Source organism: Apis cerana, linkage group LG16 (genome assembly GCF_029169275.1).
Source record: "Apis cerana isolate GH-2021 linkage group LG16, AcerK_1.0, whole genome shotgun sequence".
Lineage (NCBI taxonomy): Eukaryota > Metazoa > Arthropoda > Insecta > Hymenoptera > Apidae > Apis > Apis cerana.
In genome coordinates this window covers 1,408,737-1,421,144 of record NC_083867.1, presented here as the reverse complement: position 1 = coordinate 1,421,144, position 12,408 = coordinate 1,408,737, and the positions used below count along the sequence as shown (strand labels likewise).

Here is a 12,408-nt window from a genome sequence, read left to right as displayed (position 1 = left end):
GCTTTTTGTTTTTAATCTAATGCTCATATATTAGTAATAAAAAATATTTTGTAATATTTTTTTATTTATTTTTTTTAATTATTGCTATTTTTGTTTATTATTTTAAAGAATAAATTTTTTTATTCTTTTTACCATATTTAAATCAAGCTATGCTGGTTTACACATTTCGATAAATAAATGAAAGCTTCTATTATGTTCAATATATTATTTAAGCAAATTATTTTTTAATTATATCAATGGTTTTTTCCTTTGAAGGTTAATGATTTTTTTTCTTTTATATCTTAATAATATTTATAATTAACTAAAATTTTATGTTTCAATATTTACTTTTTTTTTGTTGTAATAATTTTATTGCAGACATTTGTTTTGTATAATCATTGCATTTTTCAAACAAGAGTTTCAAATCTAGATCTTTCAATCATGAAAATGATTATTTCTTTTTTTTTTCTTAGAAAGAAAAGAGAAAATTTTTACTATTTTTATAACTATCATCTATGAAATATCTATAAAATATTCATATATTATATTATATTATAATCATTGCATTTTTCAAACAAGAGTTTCAAATCTAGATCTTCCAATCATGAAAATGATTATTTCTTTTTTTTTTCTTAGAAAGAAAAGAGAAAATTTTTACTATTTTTATAACTATCATCTATGAAATATATATATATAAAATATTCATATATTATATTATATTATACTATATTATGTATTATAAATTTTAAAATATATTAATATAAAAATAATGTCCATTATTTATCTTAAAACTATAAATTATTAGAAAGTAAAATTAAAAAGAATTCAATACATTATAACAATATAAAAAATACAATTCAAAAATTCTAATAAAAATGATAATTTAATAAATTACAATAGACTTTCACTAAAATCAAACGTTGTTGCATCATATTTATAATGTCATGTATTCTCTTTATGTCAAAATTCACATATAAAAATTGAAAATATTTCACAAATATAAATATTTAAATTTGAATTTGATAAATCGATTATAATTCTTGTCAAAGATAATTGTCTAAATTTAATCCTTTTTATAGTTTTAGTTATTACTTCATTTTGAATCGATAATGTCACATGTGATATAGAATGATAACTGGGACTATATAATTCTTAGATCATGTAACACGAAAATATATTGGATGTTACTTCATTCTACATTCAATTTATGTTATTATTAATTGATAATTAATTAAATTAATTAATTAAATTAATTTTATTTTTACTATTCATCAATAATAGTCATATCAGTTGTTGAATTATGATTAGAATTCTGAGAACTTTTAACTATTAAATTTAATTTATAGTTATAATTAAGAATGAAATGAAATGTTCAATGAAATTTAAGAAACCTATCGAAAATAAATGAATAACGAAAATATTGAAATATGTTTTTGAATTTTAATTATGACTTTTTAAATTTATAAGATTTTTTTTCTTTAAACTGTATAATCGAAGTATTTAAACATATAGACATTGTCAATATATAATATACACGCGCGCGCATAAACACATACATACGTATATGTATATATACATATAAAGGTATACGTAATATTTAATCAAGCTAAGAATTTACAACAAATATACTATCTTAAAATATTTATACATTTATATTTTATATAGAAAATGAGAACTCATCATTAAATCCATCTTCTTGTAACAATATCATTTACACCTTTCACATTATCATTTATTCTAACTAATTCATTTTTTTAATAAAATATGTTTTGCGATTTTTTGTGCATTAATTAATTAGTTAAGCTGTTGCCACAGAAGTTGTTTCTGATGGTGTTTCAACTACAGGTTTAGTCTTTATAGGCGGAATTTCTATTTCGGTAACATAAATCGATTTCGCTTCTTGTTTTTCTTGTTCACTCTGCCATTGAACCTGGAATTATAAAAAAAAAAAAAATATTTTAAATAATTTTTCACTATTCTAAAAAAAAAAATAAATAAATAAAATAAAAAAATAATTATTTTAATTAATAATGACCTTTTGTTTATGCTGTTTAACAGCTTCCTTGCATTTATCTATAACCATTTGTTCTGTTAATATTCCATCTCCAGAAGCATAAGCTGTTGCTTGCCAAGTAACACCTAATTTTGCTAATTCTCTGCCTGACATTCCATCTGTTATTTCTGCTATTTTACTACAAAGAGCGCTGTAATCAAATTGCGCAATTTTTAATCTCTTATTCCCTTCGATCGCTGGTTGAAGAACAAATTTATCGAAGTAAAGTCGAACTAAACGTTCACGTTCTTCTCGACCTGGTAGACGAAACTCTACCATCTCGTCTAATCTATCATTTACTGCCCAATCAAATTGTTCCGGAGTATTCGATGCGAGAATCAACATGAATTTGTTGCTCTGCTCACCAGTTCTATAGAGAAATGCATTTAACATCGCTCTTAGATCTTCCGATATATGTTCGCTCGATCGCTTCCTTAAAAAAGCATCTGCCTCATCAATAAAAAGCAAAAGCCCTTTCCTAGATGTTGCCGCCCAATCAAAAACTTTGTGAATAGCAGTGACACCGTCTCGACCCAATGGTGCCAAATCACCACCAGTTACGATTGCATAATCCATACCCGAATGTTCTGCTAATTTTTTAGCGAACATTGTTTTACCTGTTCCAGGAGGTCCATGCATCAATATATTTCTATACATTCCGCGATTTAGTTTTGTATTTTTTGTAGCTATTGCAATGTCGCGTAATCTTTCTTCAAGCTTCGGTGCTAAAACAACACCAGATAGAGCATCGGTCTGCTTATCTTTTAGTTTCTTGATTGCTTGAATAGGATGCCGTAACGTATCTAATACCGTAAATCTAGAAGTTTCTCGAACGAGGGATGGTTTTCCTAATCGCGATTCTATATATCGTGCAGCTACACCAGTTGTGCCTTTCGCAGTATATACACCGAAAGCCAATAGAGATAAACCTCCAGCCGCAGCAAGAATTTTATCCCAATCTTGAAGAAAAGCAGTCATACCAGTGCCTAATACCGAACCAGCGGTTCTAAAAAAAATTTGATAAATATAGTTCTATACATTTAATATTTTTATTATATTGTATATATTAATATTTATTTTTACTAACTTTATAGATTCTAAAACTGTTACTCGTTTTTCAGATGCTTTCACTCTAATTTTCTCTAAATTTAAATCTTGATTTTCTCTATCTATTTTTGCTTTTGCTTTAATTTCTGCTTCCAACTTTTTCATTTCATTTTTGTGTCTTAAATCCATTTCATGTTCTATAGTAGCTTTTCTCATTGCTTCTTGTTTTGCCACTGATTCTTCCTGTCTTCTTAAATTTTCATCATTCATTCTCTGTTGTTGTATTAATTGATCATCATACCGTTTTCTTGCCAATTGATCTTGATACTGCGCTCGCATTTGATGTTGTTTTGTTTCTTCTTGTAAAACTTTTCTCCTTTCTTCCCCATCAATACGTTTTTGTTCTGCTTTCATTTGCTCTATACTTGCTTCATACTTTTTTACTTCTGCTTGTCTTTCCATCTGTTTAGTAGTTTCTTGCATTTTAGATAATTCCAATGCTTCTTTAGCATGCACTATAAAATTAAAATAATAATAATAATAATAATTTTGTTTTATATAATGTAAAGAATAATTCATTTATGATTTTCTATTTTAAATAATAATTCTATCCATAATAAATAAAATTATTATCATTCTATATTCACAGATAATAAAATAAATTTTTGAATAAATTATAATAAAAAAAACGTATATTAAACGTACGTTAAATGTTATATAAATGTTTATATCATTTAAATAAAATTATAATTTTTTATTTCATAATTATTTTCATTTATGAAAATCATCTTTTAAAATTTCATTCAAGAATATCATCATTGTACGATTATAGAGTTATGAAATATTGTATCATACAGAGCATGAGATTCTTAACCTAATTGTTTTTTGCTTACGTAATCTAGTGTAACAATTTAATAAGAAAAATTAATAAAAGCAACTCATCATACTAGATTTTTCAAGTTCTTTGGCAGCAGCTGCTGCTCTTTCCAAAGCACTCGAATCAAATCGATAGGGCTCCATTTGAGAAATTCTCGGTGGTGGTGTACGATCATCTCCACCTCCACTTCCAATGGATGCCGGTGGTTGTACAAACTGTGAGAAGTCTTGCGGTTGTGCATTACGATATCCAAAAAGCCACGACATTGCTTACTTTACTATAAAATGCAGTTACAAAAGAGGTTGTTAATAAAATAGGTCGATAGAATATGAATCTATTAACCTTTCTATTTCTATTATCACGAGGAGTTCCCACGTGCACTATCAATGTGAAAACTGAAACAAGTGGATTCTGGACCGATCCGTTTCTTAAATCTTAAATCTGAACAAAGAAACGCTAAAAAATATCCAAACATTTGGAATAATTTTCTATTTATTTAATTTAATGTTCATTTCAATAATAAATTATTAAATTTATTAATGTAAAGTGAATAAGTAAATAATAATTAAAATGAAAATATTAAAATATCCATTTAACTACATTACATATAATTTATTACATATAATTACATTACATATAATATTTTAAATAAAATAAAATAAGGATTTCAGTCAAATTATTCGAAAAAAATATTTCATACTTTTTTCAAACGCCACTATCATATATATATATATTTATATTTGTTTTTAAATATATTTTTAATTTTGTGTATGATAACTACATATTTTTGATTTTAAAAATAATTAAAATAATAAAATTTTATTTAAATATATAATTTAATAAATATATTTAAGTATAAAAAAAATGTAACACAATAAATCTAATAACATTTAGCTATTTTATACGAAATATATTTTTTTTATATATATTGAATATTCTATAGTTTCAATACAATTCTATTTTTCTATTTTTCAATAGTACTAAAGAATATAATTACAACAATAATAGTAGCTGATTGGAATTAAAACTAATTATGATAAAAAATAATTTTTTTTAAAAATACATATTAAAATAATATTAATATGTTGAAATAATAATTTTGTAATTTTGAACATATATAAAAATATTTGTAATGTATTGTATAAAATTACAATATAATTAATTACAATTATCAATATAATTAGATATATATGCATTATATTACATTATATATATTTTTAAATTTTATTCTATCTATATAATTTATTTCACATATATTATATATTTTAGAATAAATTGCATATTTGATAATCTTATAACTAGAATTAATTTAAATTTCATTAACGATCTAATAGCTATTTTAAATTCTATTATTTTAAATTATAATTGTTTTTTAAATAACAAATTATAAATATATAAAAAATATATATGCTCTATTTGCAAATTAGTAAATAGATATTTTTTTTAAGTCATAACTATTTGAATTTCAAATGTTAATAATTATTGGACTAACTTAATATTAAAATTAGTGATGGCGCTTCATATGAGCTAAGAATTGAAACAACACCAAAACTTTGACTATAAAAGATAGATCGTAATAGAAATCATAAAACCTTTTTCAATGATTTGTTATGTAATTATTGATTTATTAATAAAATCTAAAATTCTTTTCAAAATATTTTTAATGAATTTTAAGAAAATATATATAATTCGGAAGACAATACTTAGTATCACGTAGTAGTTGCTATGTCGATAATGTCGTTGAGCTTAATACAGCAAGGTTCCGGTAATTCGGTGAATGTGCTCTTTTCAAACATGGAGAGGTTACTTTTTTGAAATAATATGTGGAAATTAGGAAATCGGAGTGTCATCGTGTTAGTAAGTGTGTTGAGTGGGTGCGTGTTTCTGTACAACGTTTGGGGGCCGATACTTATTCTTACGATTTCATTGTTTTTTACAATCTATGCGTGTTACTCTTTGATTATTAACGACAGCTTATTGTCGCCGCACGCGTTCCTTCTGCTTGATTACTGCAAACACTTCTTTTCCGAAGTTCGTACAAGTTTTGAGACTATTATCGCTCACATATATCAATACATTCGCCAATTTTTGGAAACTGCAAATCGTCAATTTCGAAAACGATACCTAACCCAAACCTATTCTAGGATGGAAAGACGTCGAGGATTGAATTATCAACTTAGCAGTGACCCTTATCCAACTAGAAAAAACTCTGCCCACTTCGAACCGATTGCAGAGCTTAGTCCAATTTCAAAAAATTTACAAAAAGCCAATTTATCAGATGATATTAATTTTAAAAATAATTTTTATCATAATTCTGGTCATTCTCCTTATGATCATAATTCCTTTATCACTAAACGTACTTCGATACGAACATTTTCACGTAATAAAGAAGAATTAGAAAATCAAACATTCAAATTATCACCTTGTGGTCAAATGTTATCGAAAAGAGCATCTCCTATATATGGACAGAATCATGCTATGATGCAAATGGAAGATACAAAATATTTTGATGCCGAAGGTTCTTCATGGAATTTTCGTACAAATTCTAAAGCAGATACGAAAACAGAAGAAAGAACAGATGTTCAAGCAGTTACAGGACCTCTTTTATCATCAACTAGATATAATATTGATCCAAAGTAAGTAAAAAATTAATTTGATTTATCATAAATCTTTGATTCTATATATTTGCATAAATTATATAGAAATATTATAATAATTATTACAGAGTATATAATGATGTAACCTCACCTGGACTTACAAGTCGATTAACTAAATATGTGGCTGAAGCCAATAACAAATTAACTCATCAATCTAAATATCATGTAGGACAATTTCCAAAAGTAAATCTTCATGCTACTTCAGTTCCATTGATTAATGCAAAATCTGTGAAGACAAGAACACCAGTCACAGTTAGAGTAGCACCATCTCATACTATACGATGTTCTCCATCAAAACAAAACATTTTGACAAATTCACATCAGTCAGATAGTAGTTGCTTCTCACCTAGTGTTGCCCAAGCTTTAAGAGAAATTTCATTGAAGAGACATGCATCAAGAGAAGATGTTACTTCAGATCTAGCAAAAAAACAACGAACTGATGGTATTATTAATAAGAAATTTGAAACACAAGATGAAACAAAACAAAAAAGAAGTAGAGAAGAATCCTTGAAATCAGAAGATGATACATCTCCCCAAAATAAAACTGTTCGACCAACGAAACGAACTAAAACACCATCATGTTATGATATTATAAATTCACTTAGTTCTAGCAAACATGTTGTTTCTGGTGTCAAAAGAAAAGCTAGTAAGTAATAGTAAAAAACAAAATTATTTATAATGTTGTAAAAATAAAACATTTTATTATAGATTTGTCTTTATTGTAGGGGATTTTTCACGGAGTGGAACACCAGATTTTGAAAAACATTTTAAATCTTTGGAATGTGTACAAAATGCTAGTACACAAACATTAGTGCAAGTTTCAAATGCAAGCCCGAGACATCATGAAATAACAGAAAAGAAAAATAATTCAGATGTGTGTAACTCTGTTGAGAAACTACCAGAATATTCTCCATTAAAGGGAATTTTAAAAACAAGTAATAAAAGTATAGAATATGAATCAGATGATAATTTCGTTCACACGAAATATTTAAACACACAAAATAGTGATAAAGATCATTCGATAAAATCAATGATAGCTACAGATTCGACAAAGTTAACACACAAGTTATTTATGAGAGCAGAACCGGAAAGAAATGAAAAGTTACGAATGCTAGTTGAAGAACAAGGTAATATACGAGCAAAATTTACTACTGATGATGTAGAAGAGATAAAAAAGGAAGATATTGCCGATATGAGACAAACAAGCATGAGGGCAAGACTTCAGAGTATGTTTGATGCCATATCTGGTAAAGGTAAGCAAATTTAATCTATTAGTATATTGATTTTTAATTTAAGATTATTCGTTTGCGTTTTTAGCGGCCAGTCAAATAAATCCGGATGTGGTAATTCAAGCGGAAGAAGTAAATATTGTTAAACCTGTTGCATGTCCTGTCACTTGTGTGACACTTAATTCTTCGACTACTACAACAAACGTCAATACCACACCCATTTCTACATCAGCTGTAGCTCCTAATCCTGGTTCTAGTGAATTTAATACAAAGTCACCGAAACATGTGACTTTTAATTTATCAGATAAAGATAGTTCCTCAAATACAAATGTCCATTTTGCTACTGTATTTAAGAGTAAAAACGAAAGCATTTCGACTTCCGTATCAAGTAAAATAGATAATGCTGCACCCAAAATTACATTAACCAGTACGAAATCCGAAATTATATCTCAATCTATTATTTCGAATACAACTACATCCAGTCCAATAAGTTCGAATGTACAAACATTTAATTTCGATAAATCAGCTTCCGTTACATCAACGGCAAGTACTTCGCCAATACGTGCTGTAGATACAGTTTCTGCAAATAACAAACCTCTTTCAGTTATTTCTACAACAACCAGCATTTTTGGAAATTTTATAACCGCTACTCCAATATCTTCACCAGTCTCTATGAGCACAACAGTCTCTATAGCAAACGCGAAAACCGAGGCGAATCAAAATATCTCGAAATCAATTTCCCAAAATACAACAAGTGCTTCAAATTCAAACGTATCGATTGGAAATAATAACATAATTTTCACATCAACTCATTCGAATTCAATGACTTCAAGCACTGTTGCGAAAAGCAAAGAACAAAGTATAGAATCAACATCGATTCCCACTAAGATAAATATGACGCCATTTACGAGTATCACAAATATTGCTAATTCGAATAATACATCGATTACAACGTCGACCATAACTACATCGATAGTGTCTACATCAAATGTAACTACTGTATCTACATCAACTCCACTATTTACGTTTGGAAACAACGCTAATAAACAAATAATGACATCTAAATCAGAAGGATTTGTGTTTGGTTCAGTAGGAAAAACATCAGAAAATAATGGAACATTTGGATGTTTGACTACATCTCAGCAGGTTTCAATAATTACTAACACAGTGATGACATCTTCGAATAATCAAAGTAATACACAAACTAATTCTATCACGAATATCACAACTAGTACCGGTTTTCAATCGAATGCAAAAACTAGCATTCCTACTTTTGGATCATCAACAAATTCGACTTTTGTATCTTCTACTATCTCATCCTCTAACGATAGCAAACCTGGATTTTCTTTCAATAATACGTCATCAGCAGCAAACACAGTGACTGGGAATTCAAATACAACTCTATTTACTATTGGAAATAATAATTCGAATTCGAGTTTCGGAACACCGTCTTCAATAACTAGTTGCAATACAGCCCAATTTGTTTCAAATACTGGTTCCATATTTACTAATTCACCATCTACGCAATCTATCTTTGGTGCAACGACGACAAATTCAAATCAATCAGTTTTTGGTACACCTTCGAGTTCAAACACCACAACAGCTATCTTTACTCTTCCTAAAAGCACAATTACATCAGTTTTCGGTTCCAATATTTCCACTACTTCAACAGGATTCGCATCTACGAATTCAATGCCAATTTTCTCGAATATCGGCGGATCTTCTATACAAATAACAAACACAACTTCAATACCAGTGTTTGGTTCTACTACTACTTCGGGAATAACCAGTGGTGGAACGAACAGCGTCGGTAGTAATTTATTTTCAAATGTGAATTCAACTACTTCGACATCTATATTTCCTACAACAAATAATATTTTTGGTCAAACAAATTCAACAGGGAATTTCAAAAATAATCCAGGAGTATTTGGAAATAACAGTTCTGCATTATTCGGTTCGCATCCAACTACATCGTCTACATTTGCTACTGCAAATGTTTCAAGCAATTCTACTGTTTCTACTTTCGGTTCTACAAATATTTCCGTAAGCAACGCATCCGTCCCAACTTTTGGCGCTACAAATACTGTTACTTCTGATTTTGGATCACAAAATCAAAACAAAGGAAATTCAGACGTTCAGAATTCTGATTCACAGAATTTTGGTGTCAGAAATTCAATATTCAGAGGCGAGAACACAGCTGGTCCCGTGTTCGGAGCTTCAAATAGTGGCACCAGTCATTTCAATTCTTCTGCATCAAATAACACATTTTCTGGGCAGAATACCTCTATCTCATCAAACCCTACATTTGGTATGGCAGCAACTGGTACTCCAAACGGTACAGCAACATTTGGAGACAACAAGGTTTCGCCATTCGGATCACAATCTTCGACATTTGGAACTCCTAATATAACGAGTCCCACCTTTGGAAATACTAATGCGAATGAAAATAATACTACCAGCAGTATATTCACCTTTGGGGCAAATCAAAAGCCACCACAACAAAGCACTACTGTATTTCCTTTCGGTACCAATAGTAATACTAACAATAATGCTGCTATTGGCGCAACTGCTTCCACTTCCTCACCTTTCCAATTTGGCACAACAACGTCGAATTCAGGTAAGATTTTTCATTTTGATTGTAATTATAATTTTTTTCTTTTTATAATTACTAATATAATGTATTTAAAATAAATCAGCTACAGGATTTAATTTCTCCGCTCCATCAACAACTCCATCTATTAATTTTGGAACAACGAGTTCTACATCAACATTCAATGCTCCCACACCTGGTATGTTCAGCATTGGAAGTGGTTCTACTGCTCCAAGATCCAGGAATATACGGACTAGAAAATTGAGATGATGGAGAATGTAAATCTTGCTAGCCTTTTACATAAAGTTCTTCATCGAAATACATAAACGCGACGTTTAATTTTTTAATAATGTTATTCTGTAATTCTAGCATCATAATTTCATAGATTCGTGTCAAGTAATGTTTCAAATCGATGCAATTCTATTTGACTGAGAACAGAATTATAGAATAGAATTATCATTTTAATTTTACATTTTTCGCCATTGTTAAACCTATCCACCTTGTACATATGAAAATGTTAAAGCAGATTTTTATCTATCAGTGATTAAAATTTGCTTAAATTGCATTATTTAGAATACATAATACATATATACATATACAAATACGCACATATATATATATATATAGAAAAATAAAACGCGTGATTGTTTTATTAAAAAGAAATCTAACATTAAAATCGTGTTCATTTATAGAACACTGTATATTTAACGTTCATTGATCCACAGTGCAAACAAAATTATTATTTATTCTTACAAAATACCAAGTTCATAAATATTAAAGATTAAACTTTATTTAAGTGGCATTTATAATATTCAATTAAAAAACTAAAGAGAATTTTGAATATGATATTATGATATTTAAATTTGTTTTGCAAAAATGAAGAAAGTTAAACAAACGAAGTTTGTATATTTTGATAATGTAAAGAAAATAATTTTCAGAAATCCTCACTATTTCGATAAATATATTTTTAGATTTGAAAGTTGAAATTAATACTGTTAATTCTAATCTAATGTATTTTTTAAGTTCAGTATTCTTAAATTGTTTATAAATTTAATTAGTAGTAGAAATATTTATATTTTCCATTTGGTACGTATTTCGCATTCGAAATTAAAACTTATTCGAAAATTATTATAATAATTGAAACGACAATTATTTATCTTGTTTCTCTGAGAGAAACAAATAAATAATTAGAAAGATGAATGGATCAACTAAAAAAATAATAAAAATAAAAAAGCAGTCAAGAAAATTAATATTTGCTAATGGACATAAAATGAGAAAAATATTAAATATTCGTGAATCATATCCGATCAAGAAACATAAAATACTCAATGTGACATGAGAAGTGTGATTTATTGTGTCACAGTTATAAGAAATATTCAATTATTATTATTTTTTTTTATAATATCAGACAAATGTATATCTTTAACGAAACGTTATAAAGTTTGAAAAATGAAGTTTGAACAGAAATATGAATATCATGTATGATTAGCGTTCCATTTTATATTTGCAATGATAATCTTTCCTAACAATCTTTCCTAACAATCTTTCCTGACAATCTTCGTCCTTGATTGCTCATTAATTGCTCATTAATTTCATTTTTTTCTATATATTCGCTATGATTTTATTTCATGATTTATCATTACATGAATTTTGTTATCAAATATTTATCAAATAGAGATTATACAAATAATAAATGCATTTTTTCTCTCTACACATCTTATAGGTATTATATGTATTCTGAAAGGATATGACATATGAAATTTGTCTAATATAATCAGTATCGTGAATATGGTTATAATCGTGAATGGTATAATTTAACTTTTAATGCTACTATTCTAATAACTGGGTTGAGCTTATATTGCAAAAATAAATAATTATTCTAATATATGAATTTAACATATAATAATAATATCCATAGTTTACAAAATACGTTTAGATATGAAATGTCTAGATGTTGCATTTCCGTTAGGAAAATG

At 27.6% G+C, this 12,408-nt stretch overlaps 2 protein-coding genes across 3 annotated transcripts; one reads left to right on the top strand and one right to left on the bottom strand.

Moving 5' to 3' along the window:
- Nucleotides 1-1,399: 1,399 nt before the first annotated feature.
- On the bottom strand, nt 1,400-4,378 carry LOC108000510 (ATPase family AAA domain-containing protein 3A homolog). Its single transcript, XM_017060882.3, has 4 exons — nt 4,027-4,378; nt 3,120-3,594; nt 2,015-3,038; nt 1,400-1,909 (listed from the first exon to the last, which is right to left on the bottom strand). The coding sequence occupies exons 1-4, from the start codon at nt 4,220-4,222 to the stop codon at nt 1,778-1,780; spliced, it is 1,827 nt and encodes a 608-aa protein (XP_016916371.1). The 5' UTR covers nt 4,223-4,378; the 3' UTR covers nt 1,400-1,777.
- A 1,302-nt stretch (nt 4,379-5,680) lies between these two features.
- LOC108000470 (nuclear pore complex protein DDB_G0274915) lies at nt 5,681-12,126 on the top strand. Of its 2 annotated transcripts, XM_017060822.3 has the most exons (6): nt 5,681-6,592; nt 6,682-7,259; nt 7,339-7,866; nt 7,931-9,652; nt 9,743-10,459; nt 10,539-12,126. In XM_017060822.3, exons 1-6 carry the CDS (start codon nt 5,778-5,780, stop codon nt 10,700-10,702), a joined length of 4,524 nt encoding a protein of 1,507 aa, XP_016916311.1. In that variant the 5' UTR covers nt 5,681-5,777; the 3' UTR covers nt 10,703-12,126. The 2 variants fall into 2 exon arrangements, with proteins under 2 accessions (XP_016916311.1, XP_016916310.1); XM_017060821.3 differs by having other exon boundaries at nt 5,682-6,592; nt 7,931-10,459.
- The last annotated feature ends 282 nt before the right edge of the window (nt 12,127-12,408 follow it).

Bases quoted from the DNA above. Each gene is read 5' to 3' on its own strand.
- LOC108000510 (XM_017060882.3), bottom strand. From the start codon at position 4,222: ATGTCGTGGCTTTTTGGATATCGTAATGCACAACCGCAAGACTTCTCA. The intron at 3,039-3,119 runs GTTAGTAAAAAT...AATTTTTTTTAG, and splicing joins ACAGTTTTAGAATCTATAAA to AACCGCTGGTTCGGTATTAG. The intron at 1,910-2,014 runs GTCATTATTAAT...TTATAATTCCAG, and splicing joins TTAAACAGCATAAACAAAAG to GTTCAATGGCAGAGTGAACA.
- LOC108000470 (XM_017060821.3), top strand. From the start codon at position 5,778: ATGTGGAAATTAGGAAATCGGAGTGTCATCGTGTTAGTAAGTGTGTTG. The intron at 6,593-6,681 runs GTAAGTAAAAAA...TAATTATTACAG, and splicing joins AGATATAATATTGATCCAAA to AGTATATAATGATGTAACCT. The intron at 7,260-7,338 runs GTAAGTAATAGT...TCTTTATTGTAG, and splicing joins TGGTGTCAAAAGAAAAGCTA to GGGATTTTTCACGGAGTGGA.